This window comes from Dendrobates tinctorius, unplaced genomic scaffold (assembly GCF_039654945.1).
Source record: "Dendrobates tinctorius isolate UK_male_01 unplaced genomic scaffold, ASM3965494v1 ptg000250l, whole genome shotgun sequence".
NCBI classification, from domain to species: Eukaryota; Metazoa; Chordata; class Amphibia; order Anura; family Dendrobatidae; genus Dendrobates; species Dendrobates tinctorius.
The window spans coordinates 36,989,318-37,014,599 of record NW_027361917.1 but is presented as its reverse complement, the minus strand read 5'-3'; the positions used below and the strand labels follow the sequence as shown (position 1 = coordinate 37,014,599).

General features: G+C 44.3%; 1 protein-coding gene across 7 annotated transcripts in view; it reads left to right on the top strand.

Annotated features, from left to right (window-relative positions):
* The window catches only part of BIRC6 (baculoviral IAP repeat containing 6), a 471,996-nt gene that overhangs the window by 221,217 nt on the left and 225,497 nt on the right, over nucleotides 1–25,282 (top strand). For 6 of the 7 annotated variants that reach the window (XM_073557613.1, XM_073557615.1, XM_073557616.1 and 3 more), the window contains exons 36-43: nucleotides 6,628–6,811; nucleotides 8,133–8,291; nucleotides 9,135–9,268; nucleotides 12,470–12,623; nucleotides 12,981–13,097; nucleotides 13,361–13,515; nucleotides 14,134–14,260; nucleotides 16,980–17,090. In XM_073557613.1, the coding sequence (XP_073413714.1) occupies nucleotides 6,628–6,811; nucleotides 8,133–8,291; nucleotides 9,135–9,268; nucleotides 12,470–12,623; nucleotides 12,981–13,097; nucleotides 13,361–13,515; nucleotides 14,134–14,260; nucleotides 16,980–17,090 (1,141 nt within the window). The remainder of the gene's footprint in view (nucleotides 1–6,627; nucleotides 6,812–8,132; nucleotides 8,292–9,134; nucleotides 9,269–12,469; nucleotides 12,624–12,980; nucleotides 13,098–13,360; nucleotides 13,516–14,133; nucleotides 14,261–16,979; nucleotides 17,091–25,282) is intronic. The other variant, XM_073557617.1, reaches the window with a different exon arrangement.

Genomic DNA, 25,282 nt, shown 5'->3' with positions numbered 1-25,282 from the left:
CCCCGATCCGGCTCTCTGCCCGGCGTGCCCGCCCCTTCCTTGTAGCGCCGCCTCCTAGCGGACAGCGGCGCCTGTGATCAAAATCAAACTTTTCGGATTTTGGCGCGCACGGCGCACCGTCAAAAGTGCGCAGCGCAGGTCAAAGCGCAACTAGCGCACGGCCTGCGCACGATCGGCGCACCCTATGCTAAAGATAGGGTGCGCCGATCGCAGGCGCCGCTGTCCGCTAGGAGGCGGCGCTACAAGGAAGGGGCGGGCACGCCGGGCAGAGAGCCGGATCGGGGGCGGAGCTACCCCCGGCCGTGCGTGCGCTGAAAATGCGCTAGTGTGAAACCGGCCTAAACGAGGAGCAACGGCAGGGCAAGCGGTGCAAGAATGGAATCAGAGCGGGAGAGGTCCTTGTCTCTGCCTCCCTCACAGCCCTCCGGCCGCAAACATGGAAGCCGTTCGAGCAGCAGCCGCAGGTCGAGAGATTCCTCAAGGTCCAGAGAGCACAGGTCATGTGCTCCGACGCAGCCTCCTAGTCCGGTACCCTTGATTACGGGTGGTGAGTGATCTTCGTGATTGCTAGCATTTATGTTAATAGGGTTTCTCTGTTGTATATTTGACCCCGTAGGAAAGGCCCAAAAAGCGGGAAGTAAGAATAATAATAGGGACTGTGCCATATGTAAAACGGCCCTAGCAAGAGACTGGCAGAAAGACCTCTGCGCCAGTTGCATTCAGCGGACCATGGCAGAGGAAGCGCCTAGTTTCGCGGCTAATCTGATATCGGTCCTTAGGTCGGAAATGGAGGGTTCAATTAAGACCCTATTGAAAAAAGGGAGGAAAGATAGAAAGAATCCCCCTAGTTCTCCCTCAAATTCCTCTTCGGCCTCGTCTCAAACAGAAAAGGCGTCCTCCTCAGACTCCTTAGACAGCGACACAGGGAGTATGCCATGTTTCCCGGTAGAAGACACAGATGCTCTCCTAAAGGCCATTAGAACATCAATGGGCCTACAGGAAGAGAAAGTGGCTAAAACCCTAGAGGACGTTATGTTTGGGGCGCTCCAAGAGAGAAAAAAACGGACCTTTCCAGTGAACGAAAAGATCCAAGCGCTTATTGAGAGAGAGAGTGGAGGAAACCCGAGAAATCAGGTCTTCCCTCCAACTCTAAGAGACGATACCCCTTTGAGCACAAGGATGCGGAAATATGGGACAAGGTCCCAAAAATAGACGCAGCGGTATCCAGGTCTTCTAAAATATCGGCCCTGCCCCTGGTAGATTCAGGGGTTCTTAGGGACCCGCTAGACAAGAAGGCGGATTCATATTTGAGGCATGCATGGGAAGAGACAGCAGGAGGATTAAAGCCGGCGATAGCAGGCACCTGCACGGCACGCTCCCTGATGATCTGGCTGCAGCAGTTAGAAGAGAAGCTAGCATCAAAGGTCCCAAGAGAGAAGATATTGGCAGATATGTATCTCTTGCATGGGGCAGCAGCTTTTTTAGCAGATACCTCGGCGGATGCGATGAGGTTGACGGCTAGGGCGGCAGGATTATCAAATGCTGCCAGACGTGCACTATGGCTTAAAGGCTGTCTAGGTGACCTGCAGTCTAAAGCTAAACTGTGCTCCCTCCCCTGTGATGGTTGGTTCTTATTCGGGAAGAACTTAGACGATATCCTGGAAAGGGCAAGCGATAGGAAAAAAGGCTTCCCCAGGTTCCCGGCAGAGCAGAGAAGACAGCCCTTTCGGAGGGGTGGAAGATTCAATAGGGGGCGTCCTCCGGCCGACAGAAGAAGATGGGAGGATAAAAGGAAAAATGAGTCGGGATTTATGTTTGGTGGGGGTACCTCCACCTCAAAAATAATTGCCACAATGACGCCAGTATTCCAGTAGGGAGGAGATTGGCACTCTTTTCCCAGGCCTGGGAAAAGATCTCCTCCAATACCTGGATCCTAGGCGTCTTAAGAGAAGGCCTGAGAATGCCCTTTGTTCACCAGCCAAAAGCCGTGTTTGTTGTTGCCCCTATCAGAAAGGCGACCGAAGAACAGTTGGCCTTGGAAGCGGAGATCCTGAACCTGATAGACAGGCAGGTCCTTTACGAAGTCCCAGACACACAGAAGGGAAGGGGGTTCTATTCACCCCTTTTTCTGATGAGGAAACCAGACCAATCGTTCAGGACAATTACAAACCTCAGAGGGCTCAATCGGTGGATAAGGAATCAGACCTTCAAGATGGAGTTGGTGACTACTGCCATAAAGCTACTACATCAAGATTGTTTTATGACCGTAGTCGATCTGAAGGATGCATATTATCACATCCCTATCCATCCAGATTACCAGAAATACTTAAGGGTAGCGCTTGATATCCAAGGCGTACTGATGCATTTCCTATTCAGAGCTCTTCCATTTGGCATATCTATAGCCCCGAGGGTTTTCAGCGGAGGTAACAGCCTTCCTCCGGATTCACGATACGGTCAGAATACCCTACCTGGACGATTTCCTCATAGTGGGCAGCTCAGAGGACCACTGTACGGCACAGTTGAGCCGGGTGACCGACACCTCGCAAGAATTAGGGTGGATAATACATTTCAAAAAGTCAAAACTACAACCCCTAAAGCAACAAACCTTCCTGGGATTTATCCTGGACTCAGGGCAGCAGGCGTGTCTGCTTCCGGAAACCAAAATAGAGAAGGTGCGGAACATGGCTTTGGCTGCCCGAAACCAACCTCAGATGACGTTGAGGAAGGCGATGTCTCTACTAGGTACCCTGACGTCCTGTATTCCGGCGGTCAGGTGGGCTCAATTTCACACCCGTCAACTCCAGTGGGAGATATTATCAGCACAAAGATCGCTAAGAGGGCGTTTAGAGGGAAGGCTGGAGCTTTCCTTAGAGACCAGAGACTCTCTCAACTGGTGGCTGGACAGTACAAACTTGGCCTCAGGAATACCTTGGGACAGACGACAGACGTGATTCTAACAGACGCAAGCTCCTCGGGGTGGGGGACACACCTAAGGGGTCACGTAGGCCAGGGTTCCTGGACTCCTCAAGAAATGGGGGCATCCTCCAACCTGAGAGAACTGTGGGCAGTGAACAAAGCCCTAAGCCACTTTATTCTCCTACTCAGGGGTCGCAATGTCCGCATCATGTCGGACAACAAAGTAATGGTGGCGTACATCAACCACCAAGGGGGGACAAGATCACACTCCCTAATGAAAGCAGCAGACAACATCCTTGGCAGAGTGGAGCAACACTTACACTCCTTAACAGCCTTACACATAAAAGGGACAGAAAACATAGAGGCTGATTTTCTGAGCCACAATACTCTGAGGCAAGGAGAATGGGCTCGGTCCGTTTTTCAAAAAATAACGCAGCTTTGGGGAAAACCAGTGATAGACCTCTTTGCCAACAAGCACAACAGGCAAACAGAAAGGTTTTGCTCACCAAACCCGAGGGAAAATCCATGGGCAGTGGACTCATTGCACATTCAGTGGAACTTCAGGCTAGCCTGTGCGTTCCCCCCAGTGGCTCTGATCCCAACAGTTGTCAAGAAGATCAGGAGCGATCAAGCCAGAGTGATTGTAATAACCCCATTTTGGCCAAAAAGGCCCTGGTTTACGCTACGGCGGAGAATGTCCCTCTCCGATCCATGGGTTCTGCCAGAAATCCCGGACCTACTAGCTCAAGGCCCAATATTCCACGCTCAAGTCAAAGGATTCCATCTGACGGCGTGGAATTTGAAAGGTCGCTTTTAAGGGATATAGAGGTTTCTCTCCCGGGTTGGTGGCCACCCTGCTTAAGAGTAGAAAACCGGTGACAACTAATATCTACGGCAGAACATGGAATAAATTCCTACAGTTCCTAGGTAAGCCGTTAGAACAAGAACCCCCGATTAGTGCCATCTTGGAGTTTTTACAATCGGGGTTGCATCTGGGGTTAGCGGTAAATACGCTTAAAGTTCAGGTGTCTGCACTAGGGGCGCTCTATAACTGCAACTTGGCAGCAAATAGATGGATAGCCAGATTCATCAAATCCTGTCATAGGGCTAGACCTATTCCAATACCCAGAATAGCCCCTTGGGATTTAAACCTAGTACTAGAGGCCCTTACAGCCCTTATGAGCCGTTACATCAGCTCCCCATAAAATTTCTGACCCTAAAAACCATCATTTTAGTCGCCCTTACATCAGCCCGTAGAATAAGCGACTTGCAGACTCTCTCAGTGAATCCACCCTATACACAAGTTTTTCAGGACAGGGTGGTACTAAGGGTACCATTACACCTAGCGATGCACCAGCGATCCCGACCAGCGATATGACGCGGTCAGGATCGCTGGTGCATCGTTAGGTGGTCGCTAGTGAGCTGCCACACAGGCAGATCTCACCAGCGACATCGCTGGGGACGGGGATCGCTACTTACCTGTCAGACGCGGCGATCCTGCGTCCTCCCGCCCGGATCCACGCATCGCTCGTCGGCGCCGCAGGAAGTGGCCGACGAGGAATGATCCAGGAGCTTCTCGCGCGATCAGCGATAACCAGCGGGGGAGCCGGTCGGAGGTAAGTATCACATGCAGCGATATCGCTAGCAATATCGCTGCAACGTCACAAAATCGGTGACTTTACAGCGATATTGCTAGCGATATCGCAGTGTGTAACGGGGGCTTTAGAACAGACCCCGCTTATCTGCCTAAGGTAGCATCAGATTTCCATCGGGGTCAGGAGATTATCCTCCCATCCTTCTGCGACAATCCAAAAAATTCAGGGGAGGAAAAATTCCATAGTTTGGACGTCAAGAGAGCCCTGCTAGAATACATATCTGTCACTAGCCAGTGGAGGAGGTCCCAGTCCCTATTCGTAGCTTTTCACGGTGCCAGGAAAGGCTATGGGGTTTCATAAGGGACTATTGATGGATTAGGGAAGCCATTAGTGTAGCCTACTCAGCTAGTGGTGTTCCGATTCCTGACGGCATTAAGGCTCATTCCACCAGAGCCGTGGTGACCTCCTGGGCTGAAAAGGCAGAGGTATCGAATGATCAAATATGTAAGGCCGCTACCTGGGCCTCACCTTCAACCTTCTTTAAGCACTATAGATTAAATCTATCCTCCTCTGCTGACTTAACCTTTGGTAGAAGGGTGCTGCAAGCGGTGGTCCCTCCCTAAGGTGTTTCGAAGTCTCCAAAAATCTCTCAGGTGGTGCTGTCATTGGTGAAGGGAAAACCACCATGGTTACTTACCGGTAGCCGTTTTTTCCGGAACCCTTGACAGCACCCGTATACCCCCCCCCTTTTTTTCACCGTATGGGTGTGCACGTTAGTAGGGTGCTTTTGTGTGATGTGGTGTTGGATTAACATGTACTAACCGGGAAGTCCTCTCAATGCTCTGTAACCCAACTGAAGCGGGGGAGAGGTGCCGCCCCTTATATCTCAGTAGGTTCCTGTCCTGGCAGGGTGGATCCCTCTCTCAGGTGTGCTGTCATGGGTTCCGGAAAAACCGGCTACCGGTAAGTAACCATGGTGGTTTCCAAGTTTTTTTGTGGCAAAATTAGGAGGGTCGGCTTATATGCAGGTCGGCTTATGCACAAGTATATACAGTATTTATTCATTTTTTAACAAAGTTTGGAATTTTTTTCACCACTTAGATAAAAAAGAATCTACAGTATACATGTTCTCGTAATGAACTTGTAATGACCTGGAGAATCATAATGGCGGGTCAGTTTTAGCGTTTAGTGAACCTAGTAAAAAAGCCAAACAAAAAACAAGTGTGGGATTGCACTTTTTTTTGGTATTTCACCGCACTTGGAATTTTTTCCCCCATTTACTAGTACACGACGTGGTAAAACCAATGGTGTATTTCAAAAGTACAACTTGTCCCACAAAAAATAAGTCCTCACATGGCCATATTGACGAAAACATAAAAGTTATGGCTCTGGGAAGAAGGGAAGCGCAAAACCGAAAAAGCTCCAGGGGTTAAACGGTTAATGAGGAAAAATAAATTCTTTTCTGAATTTACCAAATAGCTGCAATGAAACAGTGCGAAAAATTTCAACGAGTCTGAATACTTTCCAAACCCACTGTATAATATAGCATTCTATAATTCTGGATATCTGCCCCCAACCTGAAAGATATGAAAGAGCTTTTATTCTACTCTCCTGCGGGGCAGTCCAATCCAAGGGTGTTGCTCTTGTTGGTGCAGCGCTTCGCTTCTTCTTGCAATGCCGTCCTCCTTTCTGATTAATGTGGATGATGCGTCCCTACGTCATCCACATAGTTCTCGCCGGCATTGCGCTCCTGCACAGACTGACTTCTGTGCCCTGAGGAGTGCAGAGTAAAGCACTGCAGTGTGCAGGTGTCGGGAAAGGTGAAAAAACCTTGGCGCCCGCGCCCTGCAGTACTTTATTCTGCACTAGTCAGGCCACAGAAGTCCGCCTTCACAGGAGCGCAATGCCGGTGAGACTATGCGAATAACATAGGGAAATGTTATCCACAAGAAGGACGACATTACAATACATTTGTATGTATAGGTAACAGAGAGGTGAGATCTGTGTTGGTTGCCTCATTGAATGCTTTAGTGGTGCCTAACATTTGTTTTACACTTGGTACATTTTTTTTAGTATGACACCTTGTACTTTTTTTTTTTTTCTTCTAAATCATTAGGTTCTTGCTAGAATTGCAAATGCTACCCGTCCAACTATACATTTGTGTGAGGTGGTGACTGAACAACAGCTGGAAAGACTTCTTCTACTGTTGGTTGGCACAGACTTCAACAGAGGAGACATTTCTTGGGGTGGTGCCTGGGCTCAATACTCTTTGACATGCATGCTCCAGGACATCCTAGCAGGTACAGGAAAATCCAGCTGATCTGTTAATTATGATTTGATTCGTAATCCAGTTCTTAATTCTGCCTGACAGTACAACTGTTCTTTCAAGGGGTTGTCCGCTAACAGAGGGTAGAGGTCCTTATTGGTGATGAGAGAATGTGCCCGGATAACGTGTTATGAGCATGCTGGGGTATTATCCTTGAATCTTTGGAGTGCTCGGATAATATGTTAGAGTTCCTGCAGCTGTTAGACATCCTGACCACATGCAGGGATGCGAACATATTATCTGAGCACGCCTAAAACACTTGGATAATACCCCAGAATGAACAGATAACACGTTATCTGGGCACATCCGCTCATCACTAGTCATTATTAAAGAAAAAAGCAATAGTTAACACAAGAATCCACTGCTCTCTGCAAAGACAAAAGTGATGACATTAGTGGTTTTAGTATCATCACTTAAAGTCTGATGAAGCTCCTGCTCATCAGTCACCTGACCAGTGCAGGCAATTAGTAGCCTCATTGGTCGGGTGGTGGGATTGGCAGGCAGTACTGTCCTGGTAATAGCAACATTTTGCTGCTACAATAGAAAAATGGTGCAATTTACACAATAGATGGCACTATGTACACTTTGTGCCATGGTCCCGTCAAAGCGTTCGTTTTCAGGGGCCAAGAGTGGAACTTCCAATTTTTGGATATTGGTGGTCTAATCTTAAGAACATATTTAAATTACCAGCTTGGTTGGTTCCTTCATACGACATTCACTGTACAGACCAGACCTGGGCAAACATCGCTGGAATCGGGGTCTCTGCCCCTACATCATGCTGCTCTCCGATGGGGTAGCAAAAGCCTAGTCACAGATTTTCTTTAATATATAATTCCTTGCTAGTTTTATATTGCAGTTTGTCTGAAAAATATTTTCCTTTACGCCCAGAGGCTTTCCTGTCTTGATCATGACTAATATATTGGTAGGGTCACACATGGTCGATTTGCTGCTGGTGTTACCTCTAAAATATGCAGCAAGACAAGTCTGTGAGATTCCACAAATCTCATCCATGTGCTGTGAATATATTCTGCTTAAAAATAGAATCCAGTTGCAGATTATCTTCCGCAGTCTGCTCATTCTGTTATGAATACGCTGTGGATTTTCGCCTTAGTTATTACCGCTTTCAATTTTGCAGAGTTGAAATCTGCAACAAAATGCACCAAGAACCCACAACCGAAAAAATCTGCCTGGTGTGGCCTTAGCCCTATGGTCTAGAAGAGTTCAGAAATGATCAGTGAGAATATTAACAACTTATTCTGTAAATGTAAGAAATAACTATTTTACTGTGACTACAGGAGAGCTGCTAGCGCCTATTGCATCTGAAGCCCTGGACGAATCTGGCCTGGGAGAGGAGGCAGCTGCTTCAGCCGGGGACTCTGATGATTCCTTGCAGCAGTCCTCCGTCATACCGTTGGTGGAAACAGTGGATGAGCCTTTAACGCCTGACATCACAGGTAATTGGGACCCTCTACAGAGACATAAAGGGGTATTTTGTTCTGAAATCTAAAAGCATCTAATATGTTTAATGTGTCGCGTTATACATCCTGTTTTTAGGAAAGGTAGGCATTGTAGATTGATGATTTTTTTTTATCTTCATTGCAGAGCTAAAGAAAACTTGTCGTTCGATTCATGCCACCAAAACCACGGGTAGCATGAATCGGAGCCTTGCACAAGTGGACATGCTCTTTTTTTGAAGGTCTCCATCATTGCAGGCACAAAATATAATTTAAAGATCCAGGCAGGGACCACAGCCAGTGATGAGACTAGTCTGCCCGTGCCTCCTTTGACTTCTTCCCGCACCACTCCAGGTGATTGGCAGGTCTTTCCCATGTGTGTACATAGGATTACCTGTTAATCGCCTATGTGTGGTCCATGGGGAGAAGCCGGCCATGGACCGCACTGGACTAGTTGCATCTCTCTCGCTAATCCCTTTCCAGTTCTTCATACATCTTGACCACCGGAGCCTTTCAGAGAAAAATGTGTTTGGTTGCAGTTGTACAGCCAGGCTCTGATTGATGCTGCCTCTGGTTCAGCTAGCATGAATCTAATGACCAGTTCAATTTTTTTTTAATAATTTTTTTTTTTTTTATTGAGTATATTACAGTCCAATGATGTCTGTACTGGTAAATGGGTCAGACATATAATGATTTCTCCTTATTATGTGATTATACATTTAATTAAGTAGAAAGCATGAAAGTACAGCCTTAAAATTGCCCAGTAATCGTCCTCATGATCCAGGTGTTTAGGTGGCAAACCTCACTACTTGGCAGTATTAAAGCTGTTTTCATCACCCAAAGGTGCTCCTCCTCTATCATCTTTGGATAAAGATAAAGAAATTGACCTTGAGTTACTGCAAGACCTGATGGAAGTTGATATTGATCCTTTAGATATTGATTTGGAAAAAGATCCTCTTGCAGCCAAAGTCTTCAAGGTAAGCTGATCTTCTCTTCTCAATGTGTACATGGCTTTTAATTACATTTGTGATGTATTTTTTGTGTAAATGAACCGTGAAGATTTTATATCGCACAGCCAATTTCCACCAAAGAAAGCACCGAAGATATTAGTTCACGTAAACAGAAAACATGTCTATTTCTCTAGACTAAGTGATGAACCTTTTAGGGTGCATAGCCTAGTGTTATTACTTTTGTCTCCTATTGTTCCATGAACTGAAGCTCCACGTTTCATCAGTTATTTCACTTAATATAGAATAATCGTTTGGAAATCTGCACACATTAAACTCCATTAATAGCTTGTTTTTTAAGTTTAGAGTTGTACCTCGGGAAAATCTCCTAGCGGGGTCTATGGCAAATTACAATAGTGCCATCAGTCACCCATAGACTACAATTGCACCAATTTAACCTACATGTTATGAGCTAACCTTAAACTTATCTGTCTTAGGCGTTGGGTTCCTGCAGCAGCTCAGCAGGAATCCAGAGCCTCACATTCTGCGGTCTCTCATTGTCTATCGACCGCAGAGGAGATTGCTCAGCAGTCGCAGCATCCCAGACGCTCTGCCCAGACCTGCTCTGTGGGTCTGGCTGTTGCTGCCACCTTTGGGTCAGCAATAGCAATGCAGGCTGCTTTGCAGCAAAACGCTCCAGAGGCTAAGTCCTCTCGTCGCGCTATTGGGCATGCTCACGAGACGATCTCCCTTTGGAGATCGGGAGTCACATGCTCAGGTCCTTCTCCTGATTTCATTGGTCCATCTCAGAGATCTGGAAGGTCCCGGAAGCGCACGGCTATAATAGAGCGGCCATGCGCTAGTATAGTTTCTAGTTGCTACTGTGTGAATGATGATGGATGCATGAACCTGCGAATGACTCATTAAGATGCCCTTCCTCTGATATTACAAGTGTGTATAGGGACTTAGGTTTAGAGTCTGCGCCAGCCAGTGGCAAGCTACAAGCCACAACAGCATCCTCCACAGTGCTAGCGTCTGACAGTGCACCTGCTATCAGGCATTGTTGATTAGCGGCAGTGTCTGTCGCCGCGCTGCAGTCTGCAGCTCCTCTTGGCGTCCGCAGTTGCGACGCCGCACGCACGGTAGGTCTAGACGGACTCTGACCCTCTGCCTAGGGTTCAGCTCCTGTGACCTTATACCGTGCGTGCACTTCTCTGAGACCTGTGAATCCAGCAGGCTCAGCATTTATGTTAATACCTTAGGCGTCTCTGTGGAGCTAACAGAGTACGCACACTGGGTGACGTCCAACCCGCGTGCCATAAATACCGCCATATTTAGTGTTCGCCATTATTTAGCAGCAGTGTTAACACCTTCTGCACGGTGGACCCCGAGCAGCGAACGCACTTTATTATCTATTTATTTAGTGCGTTCCGCCGTTCCTAACAATCTGTACATTTCAGCTAATAGAAACATTTAACGCTGCCCCAACCATAAACGCATACTTTATGAAAACGGCCTCACACATGGTGATTAAGCGGACTAGTCATGGTGATGGGTCCTGTTGACTTGTCCCCACCTGACTCTGCTTGACTGGCAGGTCGTGCTATACAAACATAAGGAGAGTCCTGAGGAGCTGGGCATGGAAAAACCTTTCCTGGAATGAGGAAACCAGGACATTTGTATTGACGAAGCCTGTCTAGTGGTTTGAGCGCATTTTCACCGGCTCCTATCCGTTACTGCACAGCGCTTCTACACCAGAATGTCTCCTATGACACATTCATGATTCCCCCATGATGTCTCTCTTCATATGGGCTTTAATCTTAAAACCGTCTGATGAAGGTCAATGAATAGACCGAAACGTCATGTTGTTTGGATTATGCTCTCTGAAATTAAATCAAAATATTCTTAATCAGCATTAACCTTTTGAGTGCCGGATATTTTTTTTGCATTGATAAAGGATTGGTTACCCTTATCCGGGCACCACTATATTTTGAGGAGTTGACGTGTCATTGCAGTTTGTCTTGTGGTTTGGGCAGCAGGGTCTCTTGAAAGACAGGTTCCCTTTAAACAAATGCCTATGGATGATTGGATGATGGAGATCACTGTATCCTACAAAAAGTTTTTTTTTTTTTAATGTGCTAAATGTAAACAGATAACTACAGTACATGTGAACGAGGTCTTATTTAATAATGATAGATTTCACAATCTATCCTTTACATATAAATACCAGTTGTTGAAATATCCACGTATAAATAATTAACCTGATAACTGCTGCAAGTTGTACATTTGCAACATGTGGTCACAATTATTGTAAAGAATGGGCTCGGGAACTGAGCCCCCGCACCATACCAGGCTGATACCAGCTGTTACAATGTCAGCATCTGTTGTAACTGCATGGAACAGATTGCTCCGATCACTGTTTTAACCTGTTAATGATGGGTTGATTGGACAGTTGGGGGTCCTGCTAAAAGTCTCTATCACTGCCATCTTAGTCCTCTTGTGAAGCTCAGCCACTGGCATAGCTCCATAAAGCAGCTATTTCACTATATACTGAGATATTGTGGCTGATCGCAAGTTCAAGTGCCCTAAAATTACTAAAAATAAAATTAATAAATTAAGTTTAATTCCCCCCCTACTTTCCCATATAAGAAATAAAGAAAAAATAAAATTGAACACATTTGGCTTCCCGTGTCTGGAAAGCAACAATCTATCAAGATAGATAACTGGAGTCAAAACGGAAGAAAAACTTTTCTATTTTTGGGTTGCTTTACTCCCCATAAGAAATGCAATCAAAAGAGATCAAAATGCCGTATGGTGGTCTAGTGGTTAAGCTTCATGGAAAACCAGCTGTACACTACAAAGGATAAAAGCTGTTTTTGCAGGAGAATGACAGCAAATAGAAAAACAAGTAAAGGTCATACTTATTTTCACGCTGTTTTAACTATTCAAAGCAATTAAAGAACATGAGAAGACACCTTTAAACGTGCATCAGAGGTAAAGATTGGTATACATGTATGCATCATCCAAAGGTTCCCATTTTATAAAAAAGAAAACGTGCAGCGAAGTAAGCAAAGACCAGTGGGGGTGGTCAGTGCTAAAACGACAGGTAATTTGTCGCAGTCCCCTATCCTTTTTTTGATACACTTGGCATACTCCGAGGTTTATCTTGTATATAATACTGCAGTTCATTGAGTCTTTGTTTTCTTGTCATTGTTTTTCTTCCACCCAAAGCCGATTAGCAGCACGTGGTATGATTATTGGGGCGCTGATTATGGCACCTACAATTACAATCCTTACATCGGAGGTGTTGGAATTCCTGTGGCAAAGCCAGCAGCCACTGCAGAAAAAAATGGTACCCAAACTGTGACCGTGTCCGTGTCTCAAGGTGAGATGTGTGTGATGTTATGGCTAATTCATGCTACATTTACAATTTGCAAAGAATTGTAGATGTTTTGAAGGTATATTGTAAGTAGCAGCAGGAAGTGCTAGTAACGTCAGTTTTGTAGGGAGTAATCACTTCCTTTCTTTTTACTTTTAGGTATAGTGAAGTCAAGAGTGAATTCTTGGGGTTTTGTATGAGGCTTGGTTCTTAGAACTTTTCTCATAATTGAGATCATAAGCTGACTTCTTATTTCTTAATATATTTTTCATGACTGAGTTTGAAGACCTTTTTATTTTAGTTGGACGCTTTGGTACATTTGTCTTCATTGCTTTGCTAATCAGGAATTGTCCCTGTTTCCAGCTCTAGATGCTCGTTTGGAAGTTGGTCTTGAACAGCAAGCAGAGTTGATGTTAAAAATGATGTCCACTCTTGAGGCAGATTCCATTCTACAAGCTCTGACCAATTCATCACCAACATGTAAGTGTGTGTATAAAAAAAAAACAAACAAAAAAAACTTACGGTAGGTTGTAAATAGGCTTTCACAATGTAGGACTAGTCTGATGATACTTCTACCGATGCATGTGCCTGACTGAAGGCGTCCACCCATTGTTTGATTTTCCCGATTGATTCCAGTTATATGAGAGAATATACTGTGATGATGTAGCATGACATTTAATACTCTAATGTCCCAACTAGAGTGGCATAACCTGGAGCTTTTTCTGAATTCACTATTTTTTCAGTGTCGCAGCCTTCAGGTGGGACAGACGACTCGCTGTTACGAGGGCTTCATATGTCCAGTCAGTCGTCCCAGCTAATCGTTCAGTCGTCTTCCATCCCAATGCTGAGTGCCTGCTTCAACAAGCTCTTTTCAATGTTGCAAGTGCATCACGTCCAGGTTGGTTTTGAGTAGCATTCACGTAGATCGTAGACGTTTACCGCCATTTATGAGTTGGGTTATGCCGGTGACGTGCAACAAGTCAGCAGCATTTCTCTGCACTCTGAAAATTTTGCCATAGCCCTCAAGTTCATTGTATCTTTATTTTTTGAATGTTTGAGATGGAAAAATGAATCCTATTTCTTGGCATTTGCCTTTTAATAAATATGGTGCAAATCACTCCAACCACCTTCACCACTGTATCTGCCAAAGGAAAAGATCGCCTAAACAAGCAATTTTATTTGTGACAAAAAGTAATTGAGTTGGCTTAGGGATGTTTCCATTATTAAAACATATTACCTTTGCGTAGGAGAACTAGAGACTGTGGTAGTAGCTGCAGGGCGCCTGCTCGACCACCACGTCATTTAATAGGACCCCTGTGATAATGAACAGTGAAGGTCCTTGCAGTTGAGCGCCCACTGATCTAACATTTCACATGTCCTGTGGCTATGGGGTTAATAGTACACTAAACCTAAATTACTACCAGTTTGGGAAAATAAAAACCTTGTCCTCCTTGCTGGTCTTTGCAGTGCAATATACTGTGTTGTCCCTGACATGATTTGTTCTTTTTTTCTGCAGCTGGAGTCTCTTCTGCAATTATGGCTCACATTGAGCCTAAATGCCAGCTCCACGGGAGGCAAAGAAAATGGAAGCGACCTGTTCTTATACCACGCCAATAGAGTGCCGGTCATCTCGCTCAATCAAGGTAATTGGTTTGGGCCGGAATCACACTTGCAGTTGTGGAGTAATCTTATGTCTATTTTTTTTAACCAAAACCATAAGTGGAATGTAAAAGAATAAATCATATGAAGGAAATACGTATACATTCCCGTCCTCTTGGATCCACTTTTGCCGTAGCACTTCCAACTTCAAAAAAAAGGAACGGTGTTTCCAGCCTTGCCGAAATCCACAAAAATCCATTGACCTGCAAGTTCCCCGTTATTGCTGTATCTATTGAAAATAATGGACTAGCATCTCCACATACAGTGCAGGACACTTCTGTTCACCTCTCACCTCCAGGAATCTCACCAGGTTGTCATTCATATGTACGTGTTCTTAAGTGGCAGCTGCTTCTGTCAAGACGCCATGAAATCTCAGACTTACGATCTCTGGATAGTTATGTTAGAGGTTTTCAGGTTTTAGAAAACCCGTCTCACGGGCCACAATTTGTTTAAAAAAAACCCAGCAGTGCTTCATTCATAGCCAGTAAGTGAGCTCGGTGACTTTGCCCGAGTTGTTGGCACGAGCTGCAGAGTTCACTAATTGGAGATGTTTCCATGATGTTACAGCTGCAGACAATAACAGACACCTGGCAGTAGCAAAGTGCTGTCCTTGGGGAGGGTGAGGAAAGCACAGCAGCTCTGTTCAAAGTGTTTACAGCCGGTCACTGAGAGCTGATCAGTGAGGGTTCTGGATGTCAGCCCAATCTCATATATGATAGGTCATCAAATATCTGTGCCCGGGTAAGCCATTAAATTTTAGTTTATTGAGAAGAATATCTCTTCAGATGCCTGTGATCTATCAGACATCGAGTGTTACTGTGTTGTTCTAACACATGGTAACTCACATACGTTTCTAGTATAGGGATTTTTTCTACCTTTCTTGGGACATTCTAGATAAACATTTTAAGGGTTCTGTAAGCAGGGTTTTGCTTGTAATCTGGCCACACCCCCTGTGATAAGCAGCTCACTGTCAATAGACATGTACATAGAGACCTCCAGGAGCAGAAAATAGGTGCATACAGTATTTTAAAATACAACATTTATTAAGTTTATAACATCGGATACATGTCATATTACAACAGCGTATCTCAGTGGAGGACCACATGGCGTATAATAGTGTAAATGTATAAGACCTCAGTGTAGACACATCCTAGCATATATTATATCCTTCATCATGAGTAGCTGTGTAGACCTTAGTAATTCATATCAGTTACATTAGAGACTTAATGGTATAACATGACTCTAAAAGAGAAGGAAAAGTGCTCACACTAGACAAGTTAGACATAGCATGTGGTCCTAGTGCCCTTTCACCCTTTGTTTGTCAGGGGAAGTGTCACACAACTTGGCAAGGGTGAAAGGTGCGTTGGGGCACTAGAACCACAGGCTATACTAGCTTGTCTGATGTGTGAGTACTTTTCCTTCTCTTTTGGTATCATGTTATACCATTAAGTCTCTAATGTAACCGATATGAATTAGTAAGGTCTACATAGCTATTCAGGATAAAGGATATAATATATGCTAGGATGTTTCTACAATGATGTCTTCTTGTACATTTACATTATTATACTGCATGTGGTCCTCCATTGAGATACTCTGTTGTAATATGATAGTATATGATTTTTTTTTTGTTTTAGAAACTTAAATGTTGTATTTTAAAAGAGACTATATGAACCTATTTTCTGTTCTCTTGGGGGTGTTCACAATCAGAGTTGTGTCTCTAATTACAATGAATTGTTTCTGAGGTTTTTTTTCTCTGATTTGTTGGTAGTCAATATACATAGAGCCTGGTGAGGGTGGGGAAGCTTTCTGATCTCTGCTTCATGCTGCATCTAAGAACTCTTGAGTGTATCACAACTGCTGCACCAAGGAAACTAAGTGACATATCACTGGAATCAGGGTTTCATTTCTTACATTACGCTGCTTGCAGATGAGATGGCAAAAACCTGCTGACAGATTCCCTTTAACTTGTATATGACTCCACAGCAGTTGAAATGATGCAAGCAGCTCCCTCTAGTGTTGATTCATAAGTCATATAATACCATTCCTCCACAGACATATTCTCCACTAAGTTTAACGAGATATATATATATATATATATATATATATATATATATATGTGTGTGTGTATATACATTTATTCAGACTTAATCATAGTATTTATATTTATTCTATACATTATATTTTGTCTGTACAATTACAGACAATGCCTCTAAAGTGGAGAATAAATGAGGATTAGTACAACTCTAGCATATAATACCTCAAAGGGGGCACTATACAGAAAGTAGATGTGGGGTGTGGATTGCTTCCAGGCATTTTTCGGTCCTCAGTAGTGTTTGACCTTTAGATGCCTTAGCTGCTCCTTATTAATGGCCGCTGGGTGCTGAACAAAGTTTTTTATAAATCTATACTTACCTGACCAAGCAGTGCTTCTCATCCTCTCTGTTGTGTTCCTTGCTGGTCTCCTGACATTACCAATGCCGCATGATTATTGCTGAGACAGAACTAATTGGCTGAGATTTCTGCACTTTCCTTTGTGGAGAACTCTGGGGCAATTAGTAAGGGGTTGTACACAATCTGTCAAGCCCTTTAAACAGGACTATAAGAGCCAGTAGGCCACCGGAGACTGCCAATTACTTGTTCACAATGCCAGTTTTTTGCCTTTTTGTTTTTTATGCATTGTAATGCATTTTGTTCTGTTTTCAGCATCTATAACCAGCTTTTTAACAGTCCTGGCCTGGCATCCGAACACTTTACTGCGGACATGGTGCCTTGTGCTTCACAGCCTCACTCTTATGACCAACATGCAACTGAGCTGTAAGTCGTTTTTCTTTCCTGTGTGGTCAGATTGCAGTCGAGTATTTTTTTTATTGTATTTTTCTGTGGAATTCAATCAGAGCAAAAAATGTTTTATTTTGAATTATTGAATGGTCGTAAATTAGTGATATTTCCCTATTCTGTTTGATTAGTCTTTTGAATCAAAGAATGTTAGAGATGGAAGGGACCTCCGGGGTCATAGTGTCCAACTCACTGCTCAAAGCAGGATTCACTAAACCATCTCAGACAGATGTCTGTCCAGCCTCTGTTTGAAGACTTCCATTAAAGGAGAACTCGCCATCTCCCGTGGCAGCGTCCACTCATTGATCACCCTCACTGTCAAAAGTTTTTTGTAATATTTAATCTGTACTTCTCCTTTTCAGTTTCATTCCATTGCTTCTCGTGTTTCCATATGCAAATCACAATAATGATGCTCCCTCTACACTGTGGCAGCCCTTCAGATATTTGTAGACAGCTATTAAATCTCCTCTTAGCCTTCTCTTTTGCAAGTTTAATATTCCCAGATCCTGTAATTGTTCCTCGTTGGACATACTTTGCAGTCCACTCACCATCCTGATAGCTTTTCTCTAAACTTGCTCCAGTTTGTTGATTTTTTTTTTTTTTTTTTTAAAAAGTGTTGCCCAGAACTGGACACAGTATTCCAGATGAGGCCTGACAAAGGAGGAGCAGAGGGGGATTATTACTTCACACAATCTTTTCTTAACCCCTTTGCGACAGTGGTTAGCACTGCAGCCTTGCAGCGCTGGGGTCCTGGGTTCGAATCCCACCAAGGACAACATCTGCAAGGAGTTTGTATGTTCTCCCCGTGTTTGCGTGGGTTTCCTCCTGGTACTCCGGTTTCCTCCCACATTCCAAAGACATACTGATAGGGAATTTAGATTGTGAGCTTCATTGGGGACAACGATTCTAATGTGTGCAAACTGTAAAGCGCTGTGGAATATGTTAGCGCTATGTAAAAATAAAGATTATTATTATTATTATCCCCCTTTGAAGTGGGCTCCGGCGGTGAGCCCACCTCAAAGCCGGTACTTGTCAGCTGTTTTGAACTGCTGACATGTGCCCGCAATCGCAATCCGCCCACGGCTATTAACTAGTTAAATGCCGCTGTCAAACTCTGACAGCAGCATTTAACAAGCGCTTCTTGCCGTCAGGCCGGAAATAAGCACACCGCTGACACCCGTCACGTGATCGGGGGTCATCGGTGCATCAGCATAACAACTAGTGGTCTCCTTGAGACCTCTATGGTTGTTGATCCCGGATTGCTATGAGCGCCACCCGGAGGTCGGCACTCATAGCAGTGCAGTAATTCAGCTACATACAGTAGAGGCGATGTGAGCATCACCTCTATGTAGCAGAGACTATCGAGTTGTGGCAGCTTCTGGCCTCTCATGGAGACTATTGAAGCATGCCAAAAGTAAAAAAAAAAAAAAAAAAAAAAATATAATTTTTTTTTTAAAAAACACAAAAGTTTACATCACCTTTCTTTTGCCCCATTCAAAATAAAACAATAAAAAAATCAAACATACACATATTTGGTATCGCCGCATTGAGAATCACCCAATCAATAAAAAAAAGTATTAACCCAATCGCTAAACGGTGTAGCGAGAAAAAAAAAATCAAATCGACAGAATTACGTTTTTTTTGTCTTCTCGACGTTGCGTTAAAATGCAGTAACGGGCGATCAAACGAATATATTTGCACCAGAATGGTATGATTACCCCCTTCACCCCCAAGGGTGGTTTGCACGTTCATGACCGGGCCAATTTTTACAATTCTGACCACTGTACCTTTATGAGGTCATAACTCTGGAACGCTTCCATGGATCCCGGTGATTCTGACACTGTTTTCTCGTGACATATTGTACTTCATGTTAGTGGTAAAATTTCATTCAAATAACTTGCGTTTATTTGTGAGAAAAACGGAAATTTGGCGAAAATTTTGAAAATTTCGCAATTTTCCAACTTTGAATTTTTATGCCCTTAAATCACAGAGATATGGCACCCAAAAAACTTGATAACTAACATTTCCCACATGTTTACTTTACATCAGCACAATTTTGGAACCAAAATTTTTTTTTGTTAGGAAGTTATAAGGGTTAAAAGTTGACCAGCGATTTCTCATTTTTACAACACCATTTTATTTTTACGGACCACATCACATTTGAAGCCACTTTGAGGGGTCTATATGATAGAAAATACCCAAAAGTGACATCATTCTAAAGACTGCACCCCTTAAGGTGCTCAAAACCACATTCAAGAAGTTTATTAACCCTTTAGGTGCGTCACAGGAATTTTTTTGAATATTTAAAAAAAAAAAAAATGAACATCTAACTTTTTTTCACTAAAAAAAATACTTCAGGTTCAATTTTTTTTATTTTACCAAGGGTAACAGGAGAAATTGGACAGCAAAAGTTATTGTGCAATTTGTCCTGAGTACGCGGATACCTGATATGTGGGGGGGAATGACTGTTTCGGCGCATGGCAGAGCTCAGAATGGAAGGAGCGCCGTTTGACTTTTTCAATGCAAAATTGTCTGGAATTCAGATCGGACGCCATGTCACATTTGGAGAGTCCCTGATGTACCTAAACAGTGGAAACCCCCTACAAGTGACCCCATTTTGGAAACTAGACCCCCCAAGGAACTTATCTAGATATGTGGTGAGAACTTTGAACCCACAAGGGCTTTACAGAAGTTTATAACGTACAACGGTACAATTAAGAAATCATATTTTTTCCACAAAAATGATCTTTTCACCCCAATTTTTATGTTCCCAAGGGGAACAGGACCCTAAAAGTTATTGTGCAATTTGTCCTGAGTACGCTGATACCCCACATGTGGGGGTAAACCACTATTTGGGCGCATGGCAGAGCTCGGAAGGGAAGCAGCGCCATTTGACGTTTTTGGCTGGAATTGAGATCGGACACCATGTCGAGATTGGAAAACCCCTGATGTACCAAAACAGTGGAAACTCCCCACAAATGACACCATTTTGGAAACTAGACCCCCTAAGGAACTTATCTAGATGTGTGGTGAGAACTTTGAACCCCCAAGGGCTTCACAGAAGTTTATAACATAAAGCCGTACAATTAAAAAATCATATTTTTTCCACAAAAATGATCTTTTCACCCTCAATTCTTATTTTTCCAAGGGTAACAGGACCCTAAAAGTTATTGTGCAATTTGTCCTGAGTACGCTGATACCCCACATGTGGGGGTAAACCACTATTTGGGCGCATGGCAGAGCTCGGAATTGAAGCAGCGCCATTTGACGTTTTTGGCTGGAATTGAGATCGGACACCATGTCGCGATTGGAAAACCCCTGATGTACCTAAACAGTGGAAACCCCTCACAAATGACACCATTTTGTAAACTAGACCCCCCAAGGAACTTCTCTAGATGTGTGGTGAGCACTTTGAGCCCCCCAGTGCTTCACAGAAGTTTATAACGCCCGGGCGTGAAAATAAAAAATTCGTATTTTTTCCACAAACATGATCTTTTAGTCACCATTTTTTTATTTTCCCAAGGGTACCAGGAGAAATTGGACCCCAAAAGTTGTTGTCCAATTTGTCCTGAGTATGCTGATACCCCATATGTGGGAGTAAACTACTGTATGGGCACACTTCGGGGCTCGGAAGGGAAGTAGTGACGTTTTGGAATGCAGACTTTGATGGAATGGTCTGCGGGTGTCATGTTGCCTTTGGAGAGCCCCTAATGTACCTAAACAGTGGAAACCCCCCACAAATGACCCCATTTTGAAAACTAGACCCCCTAAGGAACTTATCTAGATGTGAGGTGAGCACTTTGAACCCCCAAGGGCTTCACAGAAGTTTATAATGCCCGGGCATGAAAATAAAAAAATCGTATTTTTTCCACAAAAATGATACTTTTGCCCCCAATTTTTTATTTTCCTAAGGGTAACAGGAGAAATTGTACCCCAAAAATTGTTTTGCAATTTGTCCTAAGTAGGCTGATACCCTACATGTGGGGGTAAAACACTGTTTGGGCGCATGTCAGAGCTTGGAAGGGAAGGATCACCATTTGACTTTTTCAACTCAGAATTGGCTGGAATTGAAATCAGACGCCATGTTGCATTTGGAGAGCCCCTGATGTGCCCAAACAGTGGAAACCCCCAATTCTAACTCCAACCCTAACCCTAATCTCAACCCTAACCCTAGCCCTAACCCTAGCCGTAATGGAAAAATGGAAATAAATACATTTTTTTTATTTTATTATTTTTCCCTAACTAAGGGGGTGATAACGGGGGGTTTGATTTACTATTTATGGCGGTTTTTATATTTGGCGGCTGTCGCACGCTAAAAGACGCTCTGAATCCACTCCTGTGTCTCCATTCAATGTCAGCAAGCAGTTAATCCTGAATGCTATCTCTGTGTTTTCAACTCTGCAAGCTTATATCTGGTAACCAGCTTTTCCAATCTCTGCTCTGAATCCACTCCTGTGTCTCCATTCAATGTCAGCAAGCAGTTAATCCTGAATGCTATCTCAGTGTTTTCAACTCTGCAAGCTTATATCTGGTATATAGTTTTTTCAACTTACTCTGCTTGTCCCCTTATGTTGTGAGGTCAAGAAACTTTTCAAAGTGCTTTATGATCCATGTAGTGCTGGACATGTGTTTATTTGACCACAACATTTTATTGGGTCCTGGTGTCTCAATTTAGTGTGATTGATTAACGAGAAGAGAGAGAGCCAAAAAAAAACCAAAAACTTAGCCTTAACCTCCTATATATTCAGACCTAGCTAGGGGGAGCATTTATGCAGGGGTGGCATTTATGCACATGTAATTGAAGTACATGTATCAAAGTACTACTGGCAGTTATAACATGGCAGTTAGACAGGGCAGGAGACAGGTAAGACATTTATATACACTCACTGGCCACTTTATTAGGTACACCATGCTAGTAAGGGGTTGGACCCCCTTTTGCCTTCAGAACTGCCTCAATTCTTCGTGGCAGAGATTCAACAAGGTGCTGGAAGCATTCCTCAGAGATTTTGGACCATATTGACATGATGGCATCACACAGTTGGCGCAGATTTGTCGGCTGCACATCCCTGATGCGAATCTCCCGTTCCACCACATCCCAAAGATGCTCTATTGGATTGAGATCTGGTGACTGAGGAGGCCATTTGAGTACAGTAAACTCATTGTCATGTTCATGAAACCAATCTGAGATGATTCGAGCTTTATGACATGGCGCATTATCCTGCTGAAAGTAGCCATCAGATGTTGGGTACATTGTGGTCATAAAGGGATGGACATGGTCAGCAACAATACTCAGGTAGGCTGTGGCGTTGCAACGATGCTCAATTGGTACCAAGGGGCCCAAAGAGTGCCCAGAAAAAATTCCACACACCATGACACCACCACCACCAGCCTGAACCGTTGATACAAGGCAGGATGGATCCATGCTTTCATGTTGTTTACGCCAAATTCTGACCCTACCATCCGAATGTCGCAGCAGAAATCGAGACTCATCAGACCAGGCAACGTTTTTCCAATCTTCTACTGTCCAATTTCGATGAGCTTGTGCAAATTGTAGCCTCAGTTTCCTGTTCTTAGCTGAGAGGAGTGGTACCCAGTGTGGTCTTCTGCTGCTGTAGCCCATCTGCCTCAAAGTTCGACGCACTGTGCGTTCAGAGATGCTCTTCTGCCTACCTTGGTTGTAACGGGTGGCAATTTGAGTCACTGTTGCCTCTCTATCAGCTCGAACCAGTCTGCCCATTCTCCTCTGACCTCTGGCATCAACATGGCATTTCCGGCCACAGAACTGCCGCTCACTGGATTTTTTTTCTTTTTCGGACCATTCTCTGTAAACCCTAGAGATGGTTGTGCGTGAAAATCCCAGTAGATCAGCAGTTTCTGAAATTCTCAGACCAGCCCTTCTGGCACCAACAATCATGCCACGTTCAAAGGCACTCAAATCACCTTTCTTCCCCATACTGATGCTCGGTTTGAACTGCAGGAGATTGTCTTGACCATGTCTACATGCCTAAATGCACTGAGTTGCCGCCATGTGATTGGCTGATTAGAAATTAAGTCTTAACACACAGTTGGACAGGTGTACCTAATAAAGTGGCCAGTGAGTGTATATCTACTCCCTGTACATTAGGAGTACAACAAATATATACCATATGCATTTGTGTAATTTTAATCCTGGCCACTGCATTCACACACATCCACCGCCCTGGCATTAACTCTCTACACTCCATCCATATCGGCCCCTCGCTCCGTTCCTCTCCTAAGTATAGCACTCACGCTCTTTTCACGTTGTTAAATTGCACAGATCCAGTCAGTCCCTCCATTCAACATCAGAGACGTTCTCACAAATCACTTAACCATCTGCTCACTCTTTCTATCCTCCTCCTAGTCGCAGGAGACATTGCTCCCAACCCTGGTCCCCCATTTTATAGAAAGTCAAACCCCCCGACTGCTACACTTAGAAACCCCTCTAATCTTATTAATATTCCCTGCCTGCCATCTGTCTCTCTTAATTGTGCACTTTGGAATTCTCGCTCAGTGTGTAACAAACTCTCCTTCATCCATGACTTCTTCCTTTCTAATTCTCTTAACCTCCTGGCTCTTACTGAAACCTGGATCCAGCAGTCAGACACTACCGCTGCTGCTGCTCTTTCATACGGGGGGCTACACTTCTCTCATACCCCAAGATCAGACAGTAGAGCTGGTGGTGGCGTTGGTCTGCTCCTATCACCAAAATGTACCTTTCAGGTTATCCCTCAAGTACCCTCACTTGTCTTCCCTTCTTTTGAGGTCCATGCCGTCAGACTCTACACCCCCTTCTCCATGCGAGTGACGGTGGTGTATCGTCCTCCCGGCCCCTCCCATCAGTTCCTGGATCATTTTGCCACTTGGCTTCCACATTTTCTCTCCTGTGACATCCCTACCCTCATCATGGGAGATTTCAACATCCCCATTGCTCTTCCCCTCTCACCATCTGCTACTCGCCTTTTATCTCTAACCTCCTCGTTTGGCCTTTCGCAGCTTACTAATTCTCCAACGCATGAAGACGGAAACTCCCTCGACTTGGTCTTCTCTCGGCTTTGTGCAGTGGATGATTTTGCAAACTCCCCTCTCCCGCTCTCTGACCACAATCTTCTTTCATTCTCTTTAAAGAACTGCTAGGCTGCTCAGGTCACCTCCACTGTCCAGACTTATAGAAACATACAGGCCATTAACACCCAGAAACTTATGAAGAACTTGCAGTCTTCATTGGCCCCTATCTCCTCCCTCTCATGTCCTGATTCTGCATTGAAGCATTACAATGAAACACTTCAAAGTGCCCTGGATGAATTTGCACCCCCTATAAATAGAACACCACAACGCAGATGGCGACAACCCTGGCACACAGTGCAAACACGTTTCCTGCAGCGGTGCTCCAGGTGCGCCGAACGTCTGTGGAGAAAATCCAATCTACACGAAGATTTCATCCATTTTAAGTTTATGCTTAGAACATACAACACTGCCCTTCACCTCTCCAAACAAGCCTATTTCAACACCCTCATCACCTCACTGTCCAATAACCCGAAACGTCTCTTTGACACTTTTCATTCTCTACTCAATCCAAGAGTACTGGCCCCAACCACGGAGCTCCGAGCTGACGATCTGGCCAATTACTTCAAAGAAAAAATTGACCAGATTCGACAGGAAATAATCTCCCAATCCCTCATACCATGCACTGTCCTCCCTCCCCCACTGCATCTAGCTCACTCTCTGATTTTGAACCAGTCACAGAAGAAGAAGTAAGGAGGCTCCTTGCATCTTCTCGCCCAACTACTTGCACCAGTGACCCATTTCCGTCACATCTCCTCCAGTCCCTTTCCCCTGCTGTGGCCCCTCACCTACCTAAAATATTTAACCTCTCTCTCTCTTCTGGTATTTTTCCCTCCTCATTTAAGCATGCCATCATACATCCACTACTTAAAAAACCATCCCTCGACCAAAACACTGCCGCTAACTATAGACCTGTCTCTAATCTTCCCTTCATCTCTAAACTCCTGGAACGCCTGGTCCACTCCCGTCTTATCCGCTATCTCTCAGAAAACTCTGTTCTCGACCCTCTCCAATCCGGTTTCCGCTCTTTACACTCCATTGAAACTGCCCTCACTAAAGTCTCTAATGATCTGCTAACAGCTAAATCA